General features: G+C 49.6%; 1 protein-coding gene across 1 annotated transcript in view; it reads left to right on the forward strand.

Annotated features, from left to right (window-relative positions):
• The window catches only part of LOC142997746 (receptor-type tyrosine-protein phosphatase mu), a 113,034-nt gene that overhangs the window by 16,944 nt on the left and 82,240 nt on the right, over positions 1-13,850 (forward strand). Inside the window, 1 exon segment of the mRNA XM_076148299.1 lies at positions 9,580-9,702. Within this exon segment, the coding sequence (XP_076004414.1) occupies positions 9,580-9,702 (123 nt within the window).

The following is a 13,850-nucleotide window of genomic DNA, read 5'->3' on the forward strand; positions in this document are numbered from 1 at the left end:
CCCTCCTGGTTATTTCCTCATCTCTTTAAGAGCATTTAAGCTTTTTCCTTCATCCCAGCGGTCGGGAAGGAAACATTTCGTCTCCTTAACTTCAGCCCCCTTTTTTCAATCATCCTTTTGTTCAAACTTCCAAAGCCCCTCCGGCGGCATTTGCATTCCGGTCCCGTCGACGGCGGTGACATTTTTTGAGCCGGTGTCAAAACGCGACAGAGTGCTGCAGCGTCGGTGCGTGAAAGTGTGAACGGAAGGCTTTGGCAGCTCCCCTCGTTTCATGATTGATTTAGTTCTCCTGGCCAAACCAATATAGGCCCAAAGACCTGCGGGGGACGGACGAGCGCGGCAGACGGCTCAGAGTGATGTCTGACCGGATGAGACATTTTCCCCAAACCAAAGGGTATTAACAGTATCACGACCTCTGTGGTCACTGGGATGATGAGGCTTTTTAGAAAGAACCTGAGGGATCAGAGCGGCGCGGTGACAGGCGTCGCTGTGTTAGGGAGCCTCCGGTTAGTGTAAGTAAAAGGTTTCACTGTTTAATCCTCAACTATTCTGCTGGATTGTGCAGTTTTGACGGAATATCTCAAGCTGGGATGAGACGAAGGGAAGGATTAGACGTCCCCAGATCTGATACCTTCTTCTTCTGGACAATGGTTAAGAGATTATAATCACCAACGCTGCTCAACACATCAGTCTGCTGAGGATCGGGGGGAATAAAAGTTCACTTCGTCTTCACTTTGGACAGAGTTTCACCAGGCAGAGAAGCAGAGAAACAAATGGCACCTTAGGTTGAAATCAATTAATGGAGGGCGAAGCCAAAAGAGCCATAACCATTTGGAGCTAATGTTAAATTAAACCCACGTACAGAAATGGAACACACACACACACACACACACACACACACACACACACACACACACACACACACACACACACACACACACACACACACGCACGCAGACACACACAGCTGTTATTTTTATGATCTTTTAAAGTTATTGATGTATGAAACGTCTCTCAGTTTTGCCTCACAGGTGGTTTATATGTGCAAATGCAAATTGATGCAAATTTATGGAATAATTTGTGGTTTTAGCTCGGGTGTACAGTAAATAACAAAGTTTTGATCAGAAGCACACACACCAAACTATCAGCGAAGGAAAATGTGCCTCCTTCTTCCTTCCCTGTACATGAACGGGGCTCCTTCCCCTCCTCCCTTCACCTTCATCAGGTTCCTTTGGCCAGGATTGTTTGCGTTGAGGCCGGTCGATGAAGCGTCTCGTCTCACTCTGCACGCGTTCTCTCTCCGTCCCCGCTCATATTCGCCCCCCTTTTCGTTGAAAAATTCATGTTTTTCCTCTCCAGCTCGGGTTTTAAACGGACATTTGTCATTCCGTTAATGGAGAGAGATGAACGGCGCCGATCGTTCATCTTGATGTACGGCGCTCGTTCCAGGGAAAAGTTTCCGTCCTGCAGGGGACACGGTGGCGCTGTGCCAGGACGGGAGCGTGTTGGGCCGCCCTGCAGTCGCTACGACAACCAACCGAGACTCCAGCATTAAATAAAGCTTCCGTCGCTCTCCACTTTCCCCTTGATAGGACACTGGAAGAAATAGGTCACACGCCTTCACATAATAATTGAATTAATAATGTATAGTATTAATGAGACTAAGAATTGCTCCGTTTCCCCGACTGCTGCTGTCTGAATGAATAAGCAGATAAACCAGATGAAAAGTCTCATTTATCTGGCGGTGCGCTGTCACTCAGTGTGCACAGAGGAGACCTGCACACGGGCCTGCCTTGCGTTAGAAGTGGGTTAGCTGCTCAAAGCTCCACTGCACGGACGCGTTCACCGGGTTTATCTGATTTAAGCGTGAAATCGATGTTTCGCCGCGGAAACGCAACAGTGCGAACCGCTAAAGCGCCTCAGCGGAAGAAATGAGCGACATTGTTACTGCAAAACAGAAACACTTTGTTGTTCTTGTGACGATTGATGTCTTAATTCAAAGGTCAGTGCTGTAGATCCAAATCAGCTCATCAACCAAGTATGACAGTGGGTAGTGAGATGGATGTGGCTATGACATGGAAGCTACTGTGATCAGATTGTGTCAGCATAGTCGTCTCCGTAGTTTGAATCCGGTGTGAACCCGAGCTGAGCCCCCGCTGATGCCCACAGTGATGTAAGAGCATCTGGGGCGCAGGAGGCCTCCACCCTGACCCGTCTGCAGACGAGCAGCCGGCACAGACCATAATTTAGAGGGGATGGCTCCGTGCGGCTCTGCCTTCCCCGTCCTCTGCCCCCCGACCCAGGAGGATTAAGCCTGGCCAAGGGCTTTTCCTCTCTCTCAGGTAGCTGATTTATGGAGCCTCGGCGCAGAAACAAAGGGCTTGGACGCTTTTGAAGTTTGCAGGGGGGGCGAGGGGGGGGGAGCGACCGTAAGACAGCACTTTGAAAAAGCTCCCACTGGGAGCCAAATCCCGTCAGCCGCACCTGTCAAGGCAGCACTTAGATCCGCCCGGTAACCCTTCAACCCCGGGCTCCTTGCCGCGCACCGGCTGCCCACGCACCGGTCAGACGTGTGGAGCCGTGTGTGTGGTCAGGAATTAACTGTAGCACTACACTGCATCGACGTTGTGTCATGACACAAAAGCAAAGTAATGATATATGATGCGGCGGCTGATTGTGCCTGAGCGCTGGAGCTCCGGCTTGTGGCCTAGATTTCCTCCTCAAGCAGAATTGATTCAAGCTCACTTCTGTTCTTCTACATTTTTCTAATTAGCTTTAGCGATTTCCTAATACTTTGACATTCAACCTTGAATTATTCCCTCCTCCGCACATAAAAACAAGCATTTGTTCCACTTCTGGGGAGGCAACAAAGCATGTTAATGTTCTTGTTTATTTCATGATCAAACATAATGCTTCTCTCCTCTGGAGGCGATCTCTCTTTGGGCTAATTTCTGGCATTGTTACTTGCATGTTTGACAAATTAGACTCTGGGAAGCTCAAAGCGAGAACAAGGCAAAGCTCCTGATACTGACATTAGCATTTCATCCCCTCTTTGTTTCTCTCTTCAGGCGGAATTCAAAGGTTTGTTGACTTTGCAGGTTTGTGGAGGATTGGAGGGCTTGAGTGCGAGGGGGCAGACGGTGGGCCGGGGAGGGGGGGAGGAGGGGGGCCTGTTCTCCATCGGAGGGAGCCAGGGGAGGTTTTCACGGCCGAGCGCCGGCTGCGCTTTTATTAATCCTCCTCTTTGAGACGGCTCGCTGTCCAGGTGTGGATCTATTTCCAAGCGGAAACGCTGAGAGCTTTTCTTTCCCCCCCCCCCCCCTCCCGTGCGGAGTGCAGGCCAGGTGGCCCGTCACACCTGGATCGAACGCAGCACCGGGGCTGGAAGAAGTTTTATTTCGCAGCCTTCCACTTATTGAGCTGCAGCCGGGGTTGTGAATCGAAGTGCTGCGGCGTAATCCCACTGTAAAGCACCAGCATGGATTTATCCTGCTGCACCGCCGTAGCATTCAACAGCGCTGCACGCCATTCACACTTTGCTGCTGGAGCCTCAGTGTTTCTGCAGCTCTCCCTCTATTCACCCATCGTAATAAATCTGCTCCTCGTTGGGTTTTTTTTCCTTTCTTTTTACCGCCGCGACAAACAAACAGAGATTTTAATAGAGTGGCTTTTGTGCTCCGTCGCCGTATCATTTCTGGGGCATGTTGAACAAGAGGCAAATGGAAACCCAAACAAGCCCATTTCACTCTGACATTCACTGCATCAACAGGCATTAAGCTGGATAGGAAGCTGTCTTGTTTTCTCTCTCTCTCTCTCTCTCTCTCTCTCTCTCTCTCTCTCTCTCTCTCTCTCTCTCTCTCTCTCTCTCTCTCTCTCTCTCTGTGTGTGTGTCTCCGGAGGACAGAGACGCTGTGACAGACAGCAGCTCTCTGTGGACGAGCAGAGAGGAATGATGATGCCGGCCACAATAGGAGGGAGGCCATTGTTAGCTGGCCTTGTTGCCATCGAGGCCGAAGGAAGGGAAGCGTCTAAGCCCCCTGATCTCCAACCTCAGTCCCCCCCCCCCCCCACCCCCCTCTGAGCCAGGCCTTAATCTCCCCTTATGCTGAGACTCAAAAATGGACGCAGTCTTAAGTAGAAACATTTGCATAATGTTTTGTGTTATCAGCGCTGCATGGGCGCGTGGATGCAGGCGGGCAGGAGCGCTCATTCTTATTACTTAGAGGAAAATGACAATAAGGATCTTTGGTGTCTCCCACTTGCATCCCATATTCGTCTTAATTGGCGCCCTGGCAGCTCGCACGGAATGGAGATGGATTTGAGGTAATTTAGTGGAAGTTCTTGACAGGCGCAGTGGAAGAGAACGTGGAGCCCCTCGCCGCCGCCACCGCCGCCGCCTCCTCCGCCGCCGCCGGCGTACACGGCTCGAGAATCATCTGTCAAAATTTAGCATATTTAAGGAGAAAGCTTCCTGTCATCGTCGGCGTACATCTGAGCAGGCACGAGGGCGAACGTGATCAGGCGCCGCGTTGTATGTTTGCTCGCAGGCGGCTGACAAGACGAGACGACTGTTTCACAAAAAAGGCAAAGGTGCTCTTCAGAATGAAGGAGGTTTGAGCTAAACATAGGTTGTTTTATACCGTCAGTGTCAAAACATTTATAGGTACATACATCATCAGACATTATCTTAACTTATAAACGCTTTGCTGATTTAATTCTGTCACTTCGGAGGCGAGCAGTCAGTCTTGTTTTAGCGAGACGCCGCTGACAAGTGCATGGCTCAGCCGGGGCGAATTATCAGAGGAAATCTCCACTCCGACTTCTTTATTTCCCCCTGAATCAATGAGGGGAACAGCCAGACGTGATTGATAATGATATTGAGATTGATCGTCTAAATCCCCTCCCCGAGTTCAAAGTCCCCAAACAGAGTGTGTGTATGTGTGTGTGTGTGTGTGTGTGTGTGTGTGTGTGTATACATGCAATTCAGTGCAGATATAGGACTTGGCAGGAGCTGCCAATAGATAAGTGAAATAGGGCCAGAATGAAAAGGCCTATCAGTCCCTGAGGGGCTTAGCTGCAGGATTCTGAGGCTCTAAACCGGCCGCGGTGGAGGGAGATAGTTGACACTGGTTTTAAATTACCTGAGATTGCCTTGTGGTTTGAGTCTTCGGGGGGGCGGGGGGGGGGGGGGGGGGGACAAGGTGCAGACAAGATGTTTGTTAAAACAAGTGCAGACATTGAGGCAGATTGGGCCGAAGAGCAGACCTGCGATTTCCCGGCCAGACGGAGCGGCTTGGAAGGCTGGTAATTGCAGAATTGGCAGAGGGGCTAAGGAGGTCTTACAGCCATGATATGTGCCACAGGGACCGGGGGCTGCGGTGAGGCTGCAGCGGCTCAGTGTCTCCCCCCGAGGATGCACCCCTGCCACACAACGGCTGCACTACACACACCGCTAATTGTCCATCCTCAGCTTTCGTGTGTTAGCCCTTTGTAACGCGCTCACAATCACCAGGTAGAGCCGTGACACACACACACACACGCACACGCACACGCACACACACACTCGCTCACTAACAAGTACTTATTATAAATGAGCAGCATCATGGATCACACCTGCAGCTCTGTTGTTCTCTGGAATACAGTCACATGTCGTCCCTGCTTCCTAATCTGTCACCTTGTCTCCTCTGCTTTCTGTCACAAAGAAATGATTTACAGGAAGACATATTACTAAATTGAAAAGAGGTGAGAAATCTGGCATTTGAAAGCTCAACACGTGTGAATGAGGGAACCATGTTCAAGTGCAATTTGTTGTTTTTTTCAATATTCCCTTTTTTGTGTGTCTGTGAGACTCATTCACTGGCATTCAGGGACGTGTGTGTGTGTGTGTGTGTACTTGCGTGTGTGTGTGTGTGTGTGTTTGTGTGTGTGTGTGTACTTGTGTGTGTGCGTGAGTGTGTATGAATAGCTCAAGTTTCACACTTTTTAATGCTGAAAGTTTACTTTTGTTACAGGTGCAATAACAAAAGGCCTTTTAAGTCTGACTTGAAAATCTTTAGGAGAAATTGGCTCCAGCATTGAGGGGTTGAGGTATCGATCGTGGCCTCTGGCTCAGTCCAGTAAAAGATGGATAGATTTCTTTGAAATGCACTCTGCGTGAGAATATAAAGACCATTGTGTGTTCTCACTCAGGAATAAATTGTTTAATGGCATATCTGAGGCCACCTTCCTGGCTTCAAGCTGCCTGCGTCTCCTGAAAGGGGAATGTTGACAGGGTGGAGCACATTCATCTGCAGCCCCCGACTACACACACACACACACCTCATAGGGGCTTTTATTGAAAGTTAAAGCTCCTTCAGAGAGTGGCTGGCAGTCTCTGGTTGGGATATCTGTTTCAGCAGCTGTCGTGGATGATTATACGGGGGCGCTGCCACACACTGGCAGCAATATAAACCTCCTACTGAGAGAAGGACTATTATGATGCTATTGATTGATCTCTTCATCTGCATGCGTGTGTGTACAAACGCTTGATGGTGAAAGCCCCCGTTTGTAAGGCTGCCATGCAACATGTGATCAATGATGTATGCGTTTGTTTTCCCCGTGTTCACAGTGGCACAGGCGCATTTAAGAAAGCGTCTGATGGCGTGCGGGCGCCGTGCGATAGGATCCTTTGATGTTTACCTCGGGGTCAGTCAGCTTCATCCCAGCGGTGATGCAGCACCGGATCAATAACGAGCTGCACATGTTACCAGAGAACCCTCCGATACCGAGAGCGATATGTAACGTGTGAGAGATCAAAGCCGCGCACATTGATTGATCGCTTGTTGGAAGCGAGATGCGACATCGCAGAAAACATGGATTCTATCTCCATAGGTTTGTTACCCTGACGTGAGGCTCAGACTCATTAAGACAGGAGGAGGAGGAATGTTGTAGTGGAGGTATAGGAAAAGTGATTTTAGTGATCGTTCCATCTGGTTTAGATCCACAAATTGACAGATAAGTGGCTCATGGTTGTGTTATGAAGAGACTCTGCTGTAGAAACGAGGCTTTCTGGCATTACTCATTGTCTTTCAGAGGTTGGAAGTGTGATAGTACGCTTTTTAAAAAGTCTGATTCGTCACCATAACCACTTCTGGCTTCACAAAGCGGTGAATTTGTGATTTTAAGGCTTCTATTCTTTGGTGTGTGTCCTTGGCTTTTATCTGTGAGTATTTGTGCCTCGTGCTCACGTGTGTATGAGTGTGTGTGTCGCTTCATCTCGATTTAAGGTTGAGAGAAGGTTCTTGTGACTTTCTCTTCTTTTTGTTGCCTTCATCTACAAATATGTTGGTTTCTTTCTTCTCTTTTTTGTCCCAGCTTGAAACCTTTTTGTTTCTAATTGAATCGCGCTCCCAGAGAACCGTCGCTCGGCCCCAGAGAGTCAACGACGACTATGAAGGGAACGAGCTCTCAAACTGTGACCTCACCCCTCACACTTGACTGATTCATTATTAAACACAGAGTTGACATTTAACCAAAAAAAGAAAAATCTCAAAAGAACCTCTCAAAATGAAACACAGAGCGGTCAGAGCTTTGTGCATATTCTCCTTTTTTGATGGCTTTTTTTTTCTCCTTCACACCCAGAATACATTTCTGCGCCGCCGAGTCGGATGTCAAGCGGCAATAAAAGCCGGCGCTCTGGGTTTGTTTAAGCGAGAGGGGAAGGTGGGCGCAGGCCGAAGGATCTCGGATCCGTCGAGTCAAAATATTGACAGAGCCACGCCGCCGGGTCCCTCTGACGCGGCGGCCAGAGGGTTCATGTAAATCACACGGCGGTGCATGTTGGCGTTTAATGTGTTTCTGTTTATTTAGCAGGAGCATGGAGTGGCACTGGAGAGCTGCCCAGTGAACACGCCGTTCCTTCTGCCGGTCCCTGAACGCCTCCTACGGACAGTCAGGACCTGTGGGTGGTGAAAGATGAACTTTGCTCAACGTTCAGAGACTTGAGCTGTCGATAAAAAATTTAAATTTTAAATTTTAATCAGGCTCATTTGATATTTTTGCAGTTTTGCTCATGTTTACAAATCAAGCACACTAGCAGACGCAGAAGCCAAAATCTATCCTCGCATTCTGCAAAATGCAAACCGTATCCCAGTAAAGTACACACACACACCCACACACAACCACCCACCCACACACACACACATACACACACACACAGGCGAGTCGATGTGGCGTGGGTGGTCGTCGTCTCTCCATCCTGCCTGCTTTTCACCTCCACGTTGTATCCCGGCGCCTCCTATCTGTGGCTGCGGTCACGTGTTCGCCGCCCGCCAATGAATCACCGCACACCATCTTAACAATCCCTCAACCTTTTACCGGGTGTAATGATATATTGGCGATCGTTCCCTTTTCCCTCTGTCCACCCCCTCAGAAACAGACAAAGCAGCAAATTTGTCATTAGCGGCTGCCCCGCCGGGCCGGATATTAATTATCTTGTGTTCTCCTCGTTTGGCCACTCATTTGCACGTGTACTGTAAATGTCAGCGCGGAGATAAATGGGAAAACAAAGACCCCATCTCGTAGCCTTTACGCGGCAGAATGTCACGGGGAGCTTGTAAGAGATGAGATATTGGTTTTGGCCGGGAATAGATCCTGGCTCAAAGGACGTCGTTCTCTGGAGGCAATAAAAATCTGTATGTCATCGCCACGCACACGCAAACACAAACACTTTTACCCGCTTTCACGATTTGGAACTTCCTGTCTTCATTTACGAGGTGATTAACAGCCCAGCGCCGTCGTCCCAAATCTTAAAAGTGCCCTAATATCATTTTAGTGCCACTCTAAGTCATCTGCCTCCCGCCGTGTAAAACAAACCTCACAGCTGCTTTCTCCGCTCGCTATGAACTCCTTTACTGGCAGATATTGTTCTGACAAGCCTTTTTTTATTTTTTAGATTTATGAGTGGATTGAAAAGCACTTTGGGCCGCGGGCGGGGAAGGAGAAAGAGAAAAAAAGCAAGCTCAACCCTCACATCTCTGCATGGCCTTTAAGGTGTGAGGAATAAAGGGGGTGTTTGTATTAATCGATCACACGCCAAGCCGGGTTGAAGCCTGGGCCCTAATGGTTCGCCGGCTGTCATTCGGCCAGCCGCTTGTAGGAGGGATTAGAGCGTCTGAGCCGAGTCGGGGACACGCCGCCGCCGCCGCCGCAGCCCCAACCGACGGCAAAGTTCTGGGGCCCCGGCGAGGAAAATAAATCAATTTATCCGAGATGGCGGCGCAGTTTGGGAACATAATGCCTAACGATGATGGAGTTTGGACACTTCATACTTGTCATTGTGAAATTGGACTGCCGTGTTGCTAATGATGGTAATGTATGTTGTGCCTGGCCTACTACAGTAATCCTTCACTCTGTCTCACTTAAATGCATCTCATTGTCTGGCATATTGCATTATGAATACCACCGGGGGAAGGAAACAGAAGAAAGGGGACGGGATTTAATTTATCCGTTCATTCATTTGGGCAGCCAGTTAATGGAAAAGCCGCACCGACGCATAAATTTCCCTTTCTGCTTCTTTTTTTCTTCCCGTTTCCGTCACAGGCGATTGCAACTTCGAGCGGCCGCTGGCGGCGTGCGGCTACAGCCAAGGCAGGGAGGACGACCTGGACTGGGAGCAGGCAAACACCAGGGAGAAGCCGGGAGCAGACCCCTGGATGCCCTCAGGTAAGAGACCAGGAAGACTCTGTCACCTTCGCCGCCGCCGCTTGATGGCGAGGGACCAGGCGGATCATCCAGATTCTCTCACACAGACGGAGGATGTTAGTGTCCACTCAGGAAGCACAGACCTGCTCAGATCTAATCAATCAGACTAGTCGATGACTAGTGTTGACGTGTTAAGGCCACATACCTCCACCAAGGCCAAACAAGTCATCAATATTCTCCTCCTGTTAAGAGTAAATATTCTCATGTTTGTTATTTTCAAAGAAATTGCCAAAAAATACCAAAAACCTTGACCGATCATGCAATGTTAAAATCATTACTGAAAATTTTTCTCTAAAAACATCTTTATTCCAATTTTCATTAAAATCTCTTCAAAACTTTTAGTGATCTTAGAAACAAGTAAACAAAATTATAATGTGACCTCTTTGACACACACACACACACACACACTCAGACACACACTCAGACACACACACACACACACACACACACACACACACACACACACACACACACTCAGACACACACTCAGACACACACACGCACACAAGGCCTCAAGGTCCTTGTGGGACAAACAGGAGGATTGAGACAAAAGCAGCAGGCCGCCCGGGCGTTTCTATCCAAATATTCAAATCCATTTTAATTAGCGATGTCTTCTCCATCAGCCGCATATTGAAATTCATTCAGCTGCTTTCTTGCCGGTTTGTCTGCTGCGCGCAATTCGTCTCTTTAATGTTTCATTGATCGCTTCTCATTTTGATTTGAAATGCGGAGACGCTCACCGGCACCAAGCAGAAGGCACCCAAGGAATTAGACTAATGGAATGCTCCCCCCCCCCCCCTTCTTCTTCTTCCTCTTCTTCTTGTTCTTCATTTTATAACAAAGGTAGCGTTGCGAACTAATGGATATTGTTTTCCTCTCCTATCTGACGCCTAATCTCACACAGGCTGCATCACAGATAGATTGCACCGCGGCCCCCCAGTGACAGAGGGGGAATTAATTAGCAAGCCCTCACTAATTTTAAGCAGCCACTGCCCGGACCTGTGTGTGTGTATGTGTGTGTGTGTTTATGAGGACGTTGTGTGTTGAACCGCCCCGGAGAAATTACTTTTTCCGCGGAGGAGGGGAAGCGTCTACTTTTTTCCACGGCGATTGATTTATGCCGGAACACAGGGAGGCTGGGCAAAGGTCACGGCGGAATGTGGAGACGACTTGACCTACAAATTAACACCTCGCACCGGGATCTAAATTTAACACATCTGATTAAAAATCCCATGTCTGCTTTAAGAGGCCTCCTCCTCCCTGATTGTGCCCCCCCTCCCCCCTCTCCCTCTCCCCCTCTCCAGCCTCAGCCTCCCTCCCCCCTTAACGCCGCTTGAGACCGCGCTTGTTTTCCACCTTGGCATCTTTCGGAATTGCATGTAATTAACAGGTTGCTGCACTTTCTCTGTGTCTTTGTGTGAGGCACTCAACCTGCCACACCAAATTGTAATCTCGCTCTCTCCCTCTCTCTCTCTCTTTCTCTCTCTCTCTCTCTCCCCCCTCCCTCCTCTTTTGACCGCTGCTGAAAGGAGATGTGAAGTGTAGCGTGTGTGCTCGACGGCTGAAATTGTTTTAGGCCAAACTGCCGAGTGGGGTTGATGGGTAGAAATGCGTTTAGGTGAAAGCCACACTGGTGGAGGAGCTATCTCGCCCCTGATTGCCGCCTGGCTCTCATCCCCCGTACTTACGCATCTCCACAGAACGACCTCATCATGCTCGCTGAACAGATCGTTATCCGACCTGGCGTGCCGGCGTTGGAAAAAGGGGAATTGTAACTAGCGGGCGAGAAGAAGAGAAAAGCGTGCTTGTGTTTTTACATTAACGAGAACACGCAACTTTAACGGTTATTAAAGCCTTTATTGCTCTGCCTGATTTCCCATAATAATAAAAGAAATAACTACTTAAATCATCGAACATCTAAACAGCTCTCATGTAAACTCTATATGTGTTTCCTACGATCCTCCACGGGGGAAGAAGGAAGAATTCATCTGCACTAGATCTTACAAAGCTGATACAACAGCCAAAGTACAAACTGGCCCCCATTTCCAAGAGAGCGCCCAAAGAACTGTTGGTCACATGAAGAAGGAGAAGAAGAAGAAGAAGAGGAAGAGGAAGAGGCAAGCAGCTCCTGGAACTCTGGGGTTGTTTACGAGGATCTGCTCCTCGCCTAATTGCTACGTCTGGGCAGAAAGTAGCCGTGTTTATCCCTCTGCGCCGCTCTGATTGCATGCTTGGGCTGCTCGCTGCGGCTCAGCTCGCCTGTGAGACTCAACCCAGCGGCGTGCTCCCTCACCCTATCCCCCCTTCACCCCCCACCCCTCCCCCACCACCACCACCGCCGCCGCCACCCCCCACCCGGCAGAACCGTCACTGTCAGAATCGAAACTCAAACGGAAACGATTAAATCAGAAACGCCGGCGTCGCCTCAGCCTGACCGATCCGCCACAGTGCGGCGCGGCGGCCTGGAAGAGGAATGGATGGGGGGTCGACTTGGTTGGGAAGTTTTCTGTGTTGCACGGGCGCCTGTGTGTGTGTGTGTGTGTCCAGATGCCATTAAGGAAGGCAGGAAGCTGTTTTTAGTGAGCCCCAGCTGGTTGCCCAGGCTTCCTGCTCTCTGATGTTGTCATGGATGTTGCCAGCAGCGGCCCCCTCGCCCCCCTGAGACTCATTGTGGGGGATAATGGCAGGAGGAGGAGAGAGAAGGTCCTCTAACTGAGATTAATTTGGCTTTTTGTGTTGTGCTGGGAGGGGTGGGGACAATAGAGAGAGCATCTCCAGCCCAATGACTTATTGTTTTCTGGATAATGTCTCTCTCTAAATAACGTCCGGGGAGAGAGATGACACGTTTTTGTCTCGGGGGTCTTTAGTTTAATGACACCTAGACAATGGTGACGGATTGGCAGAATGAGGTTCTTCTCGGGTAACTTGGGTAATCTCCTCTCCTTCATCATCACCATCATCATCATGCAAATGTATCTCATTGAACTTTCTTTAAGTGTGTGTGTGTGTGTGTGTGTCTGTTGCGTTTGCGTAACACAGATCACGATCACCTGTTAGGACCGTTCCATTACGAAAGCCGCCGGCATCGTTTATGTGAAGAAGAGAAGGAGAACCACTTTAAGATATGAGAGGCGACATCACACACACACACACACACGCTCACACACTCACATGTGTGCACTGACTGAAGGACGTCAGAAATTTAATCAGAATTTAAATCACATCAGCCAAAGATGTGATTTGCTGGTTTGCGGCGTGAGAAGAAGCTAATCGCCTCTGTGGTTATTCCCGACTTTGCGTGGGGAAAAATGGCGCCTCGCTTTGTGTCGGCGGCGGTGGCGGCGAGGGCGGCAGGTTAAGGAGAAACCCCATTATATGATTAAGGGAGGAAACAGAACAGCAAATTACCTCATCTGATCAATCCGTGAATTATTTCCCGCGGATGACGGAGCACCGCGATTTCCAAACGCGGCGTGTTTGCGGGGTTAAGAGCTGCGGTGCGGCGGTCTCTGACCAAACGGAATTGCGGCCATTACCACAAACAGGATTACGACGGCAGCCCGATGGAGGACATATTTGCATACGTTACGCCGTTAAGAGTGCGTGGGCGGTACAATTAGGGCTAATGATGCAGCGAGGTGAGTCTCTGTTGTGTAATGGGTTTGTCGTCGTCATTATCTGACCCATTTATTGCAGTTGGAGTGGCAGCATTGTGCGCCGCATATTAACATGATATACCGAGCCATTTGGAGCTGCGCTTGATTGACACGCGGCAACAAAAGACGCGGCCGCAGAACATAATAAGGGTCAGCCGCTGTTCCTGCCCGAGCCAAATGCCGGGGCTGGAATGTGCTCAGCGTGATGGATGGGTTCAGGTGAATCAGTGTGATGGCGGCGTCAAAGAAAGCTGCCAGAACCTTCATCTACAGAGCCTCCGAACCTATAGGCTGTTATTTTATCAGGGGCCGGGCTTTCATGTTAAAAGGACGCGGAGGAAGAAATTCAGGAATACCGAGCGAAGGGCCACGGCCGTCCACATTAGCAGCCGAGCCCTCACAGCCGGAGCGGTTTTGATTGGTGGCAGACAGGGGGAATGGCCCCTCGTCTTC

This window comes from Genypterus blacodes, unplaced genomic scaffold (assembly GCF_046128005.1).
Source record: "Genypterus blacodes isolate CSIRO-AG114 ecotype Tasmania unplaced genomic scaffold, CSIRO-AGI_Gbla_v1 ptg000005l_1, whole genome shotgun sequence".
Classification (NCBI taxonomy): Eukaryota; Metazoa; Chordata; class Actinopteri; order Ophidiiformes; family Ophidiidae; genus Genypterus; species Genypterus blacodes.